Raw genomic sequence first — 6,918 nt, forward strand, 5'->3', positions numbered from 1 at the left:
GGACTGGGGGGGCAGGACGGGGGGGCTTTGATTCATACAGTTTTATTGGACGGTTTTAATGATGTTGTTGACAGTAAGAACTGGAACAGAACAAAGATCTGGACCGAGGAAAATAATGACGGAGAATTCTGGAAGGAACGCAGGCGTAGACAGCACGCCCTAGTGGCCACAAATCATTACAACGTTCTGTGCTGACGATAGGTTTATAGAAGAATCTAGATTCAGGAGGTTAGTTGTCATCAAGGCTGTGGGAAGATTGGATTTCAGGGATCGAAATGTATTAATTACTTTGTTTCTCCACGATAAACAAAAACACACACAACGTAAAACAAACAAGTAGTGAAACAGAAGTGACTTTAACGTCAAATATATGCTCAGCTCAGAGGTCAAAGAGGTCAAAGACGGTGTTGCGGAGGAAGTAAAAAGTGAATGTTTAATGGAACTTTTCCTGTTTATCAAAGTTGTGTCTGTCTTTCCAGTAACTGATATCAATATGTTTATATGTAAGTCAGAAAACTGAGGTTTGATTGACACCTGTGTTCACTTTGATTGACACCTGTGTTCACCTCCAGGGGGAGAGCTTTTCCATTGACACCTGTGTTCACACTTTGATTGACACCTGTGTTCACTTTGATTGACACCCGTGTTCACCTCCAGGGGGAGAGCTTTTCCACCTTCCGCCTTACCTGCGTATGGACTTCCTGTTGAACCGTGGCGTGCCACTGGCGGCTCGGGGCGGAGGAGTCAGCAGCAGCAGTGGCAGCAGCAGCAGCGGAGGAGCAGCAGGAGGAGCAGCAGCAGCAGGAGGTGGAGGAGGAGGTGGAGGAGGAGAGAGGAGGAGAGGTGGAGCTACAGGTGAAACCAGAGCAGGAGAAGGAGCCGTGGGCCAGACCTGCCTGGAACCCCAGAGGAGCCGAACCCTGAAGAGGCCACCTCCCATGGAGCCCACCCCCATGGAGGTGTCCTCGACCAGGGAGGTGCAGCAGTGGCAACCGGGAACGGCCTCCACCCTCCCCCACAGGGATGCCCGAGAGAGGGGGGAGGCCCGGGGCGAGGTCCGAGCGGACGCGCCCTCCTCAGGAGATCTGGCCCAGGCACAGGCTGCCAAGCTCAGCACCTCCCAGGAGTCACTGCTGGACTCCAGAGGACACCTGAAACCGAGCAACAACCCCTATGCCAAGTCCTACACTCTGGTATAACACTGGGACACAGAACGGGACTAGAACAGACACTTCTGCAGACACAGAGGAGGAGGAGGAGGAGGAGGAACAAGTTTCAGACCACAGGCACAGGACAAACAGTTTTCCACAACAGAATTGTTGTACATAGAACCTTTTCTGACACCAGTCTGAAGTGGAGGATTTTTTCTTTCTTTCTTTCTTTCTTTCTTTCTTTCTTTCGTTCTTTCTTTCTTTCCTTCTTTCTTTTTCTCTTTCTTTCCTCTGTTCATCTTTTCTCACCTCGCGCCTCTTTGGATCAACTTCCTTTCACAGGATTTATTTTATACTCGATTTTTTTGTTTGTTTCTTTTTATTCAAAGTGACGACATATGAGGATCGCCAAAATGATTTATTTAAATTTTGAGAAAGCAAAGAAAAATTAACTATTGAATTTATATCAAAGACAGTTAAAGTGATTATAATTATTACTATTATTATTATTATTATATAAAGAAAGAAAATATATAAAAAAAAAACCAGGAGGCTGAAGGATGACTCTGGCGCACCCTGCAGGAGAACGTTGCTTTCTTAAATTATTTTTATTTTCTTGTGGCAGTGTGATGAAATCTGTGACTGGGTAACTGAGGTTTTTTTTGAAGCACTATGAAGAGCCGACCGGAGGAGAGCGACGCCGGACACGACCGCCAATGCCGACCAACCGTGATGTTTTGACTGCATGGCGACAAATGACAAATTATAGGAATGGCTGGAAATCCAAAAGAAGAAAAAAAAATAGATTTTTGTCACACTATGAAATATACAATGTGAATATATATAAAGAGATCACTTTTATTTGTGGATATTATGGGGAAAATATTTGGTTAATAAAGTCCTTAGTCATGTTTGCACACTTCTGCCTTGGATTCCTCTGATTTTTTGGGTCATTCTGTGTAAAACACAATCATCTCAAATGGAAATGAAATGGAATATTTATGGAAAAAAAGTGTTTTGATGAAAGAAAAACAGAAAGTTTCAGACTGCAGTGAATGATTAAAAACCTGTGATTAAATGAAACGTTTACTTTATTGTTAACTTTTCATGAATTTATTCAAAACGTGCAAAAAAAGTCTCTTTGGAAAAATTAACTTTATTAATAAAGTTAATATATAATTAACTATATTTAACTTAACTAAAATATTGACCTGTAGTTTTTGACCCTTTGAACAGAGAACTGTTTCATTATAACTAAACAGTACCTGATGCTCAGGGTTCCACTTCCTGTTCCTTCTCCCTTTATAAATATGACTCATGGTCCGTGGATGATCAGACACATAAACACCGGCAGGTGGAACATCGGTACCAGTTTATAAATATGACTCATGGTCCGTGGATGATCAGACACATAAACACCGGCAGGTGGAACATCGGTACCAGTTGGACTGGTACCGATGTTCCACAAACAGGAAGTAGATTCTTCATCACGGAGGCCGTTTGTGACAAACCTGGAGGGAAACTTCATCAGGTTCTTCCTCTGTGGATCTGTCTGCCACTGGCACCAACAGCTCCACCCTGTGGCTGTGAATAATTCATGCCAGCACCAGGACTGGGACCAGGACCAGGACCAGGACTAAACTGTCACACTGATGGTACCAGCCCTGGAGAACACTGAAGGTGAAGGTCAAGATGTGAATATATATATATGAGTCATGTGACCTCCTGCGGTGATGTCACCACAGGAGGTCACATGACTGATCATAGATGACGGTCCTGAACACTGACCTGATCACAGTGATCAATACGTCAAGGAAAGAAAAATGTAGCTCTACAGCCTGAGGTGAAGACACACACACACACACACACACACGTGTCATGTGACCTGGGCGTGGTCTGACCCTTTGTCTCAGTTTCCCGCTCTTCACCCTCACACACCTGAAGCTCATCCGTCTGATGGGCGACGCCCACACAGCTCAGTTATAAAAGCCCTGACTCCACACCTGGTTCTGGTTCTGTGGGAGTGGGTTTGTCTGTGTCTGTGTCTGTGGTTCTGCTCACATGTTTCTGTTGCCACTGTTTAAGTTTTTTTTTTGTTTTTTTTTTTGTTTGAGTTCACAGGTGTTCAGAATCGTTTACTCTGGTCTGGTCTCTGTTTCTGTCTTTCATGGTCCACGTTTCCTCCTCTGTCAGAAATACTTTTTGTTTCTGACAAATACACGATGGTACTGCAGTAATGAAGACATTACTGCAGTACCATGTACTTCAACCTGGAGCTCACTTTAAACAACGTTACACGTCGGGATCTGAACCTGTTTTATGTCCTTCCTGTTCCTGTCAGTCAGAGCGCAGGGCGGACGGACCTGAAACCACAGAGGGATCTGAACTTTGAAGTAGAACCAGGACCGTCCTCGGTGTCGAAGGAGGACAGAAGTGTCCAGAGAATTTTTAAACAGTTGTAACTTCTTCAACTTTGTGTTTTTAAAACATGCAGTAACCCTGAGGAGCCACAAGGCGGACACCCAGCCAGTGCTTTGGTACCAACAGCACAGGTGTCTTCCACCTAAGAGGTCACAGTCACAAAAAGATGGTGTTTACTGTCTGACCTCTGACCTCTGACCTTTGACTCTGTTCCTCCTCATTGTTCCTAATGACTCACCGGTGTCACCCTGTGGCAGCGGCAGGACGTGAACACACCGGCGTCGTCCCAACTGGGTTTGATAATGAGGCGCCTGAAGACGTGTCAGGAGACAGGAGGACAAAAAAGATGCTGTGATACAGAGGGACGTCCCCCTCCTCCCCCTGGACTTCACACATCACTTCCTCGCTCCTCTCTGTGGCGTCAGAAGAACTCCCCTCCTCCCTCCTGCTCCGCTGCGGCTCCCTCCGGTGGCTCCTTTATTTCCGTCTTCAGTTTTGACCTGATCCAAACTCAGACTTTGTTGCTTGACAGAAGGTTACGTTATATTTTAGTCCGATGAAAAAATACAACTGAAAACTGCACAGAAATGATACTGTTTTTGTACAATACTGGTACCAGCCGTTACTGACTTTATTTGGACCAGAAGACTTATGGACCGTCACGGTCCCCGGGCCGTGGGTTGGGAACCAACACAGACTCCGATCATCTGTCGTCACGTCAGTGAATAAATATTAATGCTGATCAGCAGCGACAGGAGAGCGTGTGTGTAACCAGCAGCGTCCTCCGGGTGTCACTCCACGTCCACGGGGTCAGTGGAGCTCAGCCACGCCCCCTACAGGTCAGAGAGCGAGCCCGGCGGTCATGACATCACTGTCCCAGAAAGGTCGACTCTCTGACCTCAGAGGGTTTGACCGTGAGCCGTCACATGACCTTTTATCATCATTCCACCAACGTTCCAACGTCTTCCTCCTCGGCTCAGCATTTATTCACTTCACGTTCAGTGGATTTTTGTCCTGATTTTCCATCACGGCACAGAAGAAGATGATCTGAAGCTCTGGACTTCTGTCACTGGTCATCAGCTGATGCTGCCCCTCCGCCCTGAGGCTCAGTGGCTCTGATGTTTGTTACTGTCTGAGTCTGTATGGAACGTCGCGCTGCTCATTTATTACATCAACAAATTCTAACGTTTATGATTTGAACTGAAATTCTAACGTAAATATAAACGACTTCAGGAAGAAGAGGAAGTCCCCACGAGTCTGAACAACCTGCACAGCTTCAAGAGGAAATGTGCGCTCTGTGCTGCTGGATGTGTGTGTGTGTGTGTGTGTGAGAAGCAATCACAACAAGCCACTTCTTATACGGCCACGGATGATGAAGCTCCTCCGGTCGACACCATGTGTGAAATTGATTTCAGTGAATCTGTCAGAAAAACAAACATTATCAAGAGAAGATGTGGTGAAGATTATCCACACGACACACGACACACGACACACCGCCCTCCACTGGTTACATGTTCCTGTAGATGTTCTGTAACAACATCAGGTTCTCCAGAGAGGTGGGCCTGGAACACGGTGCTGGTCCTGGGAGAACACCGCGGAGTTCTGCTCCGTCGGGTCTGAGAAACAGGATCAGAATAATTCATTGATGTCTGGAGATCCAGGGAATATAACGGTGAACGATGAAAACCAGCGGAGGAGAAAAGGCAGTGGCTGCAGCGGGGCCTCAGTGACTGACGGTGACTGCACGTTGAAAAGGTCACAGTCGCAGCAACATTATTAATTCATTTGTACAGAAGCTCTGACGACATGAAGCCTGTTATTGGAGAACAGTCCAGAACTCTGAGGCGGTCGATGACGAAGGGTTGGTTAATGTTGTCAGAAATAAAGTGAATATTTTCTTCTGTTAGTAAATTTTGGATATTAGCTGTAAAGTGAGTGAAGAGTGCAGTGAATGTCAGCGTCAGAACTGAACTCCAGTTCTGATCACCGTCTGTTGTTTGGACTCATTCAAACCAAGAACTGAGTTCTAGAATATTTACTTTTTTCTTGAATCCGTTTCTCTTCACTCCAAACATTTCCTGGTCAACGTGAACCGACCAATCAAGCTGCTCCTCAGGTCATAGTTTTACTGTAGGAGGAAAAACTGGAGGAAACCCTCAGAGGCGTCTGGTCGTCTCCTCCTCCTCCTCCTCCTCCTCCTCCTCCAGTCTGGACTCCACAGCAGCAGGATCGTTGTGTCGTTTAGACAAACAGCAGCTCAGTTGGAACCTGTCAATCATCTACGATCTCCATACTGAAGGTCACGGAGCCGAGAGTCGACCGCTCGCTGTGAGGACCAGTCTATTTATGGAGTCTCTGTTCACTGGGGGGGGGGGCTCTGACTCAACATGGCCGCTGCCTTACATCAGATCTGTTGGTTCCTCTGGTTCTGTCACAGAGAACCAGACCCCACAGTCAGCACTAAACCAGTCAGTGCAGTGGTAGTGATGATACGAAGAGACTGAAGAGACTGATCTGTTTCTAAAAAGATCATCCAGAAAGTTAGATTTTAGAAATCTGTCGTCAGGTTAAAATCACTCCCTACAGTTAAAGTCCAGTTCTTCAAGCAGCCAATCATGTTACGGCGTCAAATGCCAACGTAGCCGATGGCGTTGATCAGGTCGGGTTGTTTACAAACACAGTACGCAGGTTTCACACAGAGTCGTTATTTATTCAAGATAAATATGGATTCACAGATCGACACGTTCATGCAGCTAAGAAAAAAAAAACAATGAGGTGAAACTGTCTTCATCCAACGCCAGCTCCTCTTCATCACCTCACACCAACACAGGGAGATCATCACCATCATCATCATCATCACCATCATCTTCATCATCATCATCATCATCATCTTCATCATCATCATCATCATCATCATCTTCATCATCATCATCATCATCCCCTTCTAACCTTGACAGTGACAGTGACAGGTAGATCAGACGCTGACGGACCAATCAAATAATAAATAACTACCAATGACAGGAAATTGAAAAGTGGTCACATGACAAACAGGCTACTGCGTTCTTTACCCCCGCCCCCGCCCCATCACGACCCCTGGAGTTCCAACAGGTATGAATTTGTGAACATGCAAATATCACACCATCGTCACTGTGATGTCACTTCCTGCCGCCGTCGCTCACTAGGACTTCTCATCGCGCTTCTTCTTCTGGTACTTCCTGAACTGGGACTGGATGGCCACCGCGGCCTTCTCGGTCTCGGGGTTTTCCATGTCGATGTCGAAGTCCTCCGGGAGGTTGGACTTGGAATCGTCTGAAAAAAAAAAAAATGGTGAAAATGTCGTAAGAAG

The 6,918-nt window shown here is 46.1% G+C and overlaps 2 protein-coding genes across 2 annotated transcripts in view; one reads left to right on the forward strand and one right to left on the reverse strand.

Annotated features, from left to right (window-relative positions):
* dscamb (Down syndrome cell adhesion molecule b) overlaps positions 1 to 2,070 on the forward strand; it is an 81,581-nt gene extending 79,511 nt beyond the window's left edge. The window contains exon 34 of the mRNA XM_025055066.1: positions 658 to 2,070. Within this exon, the coding sequence (XP_024910834.1) occupies positions 658 to 1,199 (542 nt within the window). The 3' untranslated portion in view covers positions 1,200 to 2,070. The remainder of the gene's footprint in view (positions 1 to 657) is intronic.
* A 4,464-nt stretch (positions 2,071 to 6,534) lies between these two features.
* The window catches only part of pcp4b (Purkinje cell protein 4b), a 1,322-nt gene continuing 938 nt past the window's right edge, over positions 6,535 to 6,918 (reverse strand). Inside the window, exon 2 of the mRNA XM_017032109.2 lies at positions 6,535 to 6,881. Coding sequence (XP_016887598.1) covers positions 6,751 to 6,881 — 131 coding nt within the window. The 3' untranslated portion in view covers positions 6,535 to 6,750. The remainder of the gene's footprint in view (positions 6,882 to 6,918) is intronic.

This window comes from Cynoglossus semilaevis, chromosome 4 (genome assembly GCF_000523025.1).
Source record: "Cynoglossus semilaevis isolate Cse_v1.0 chromosome 4, Cse_v1.0, whole genome shotgun sequence".
NCBI lineage: Eukaryota > Metazoa > Chordata > Actinopteri > Pleuronectiformes > Cynoglossidae > Cynoglossus > Cynoglossus semilaevis.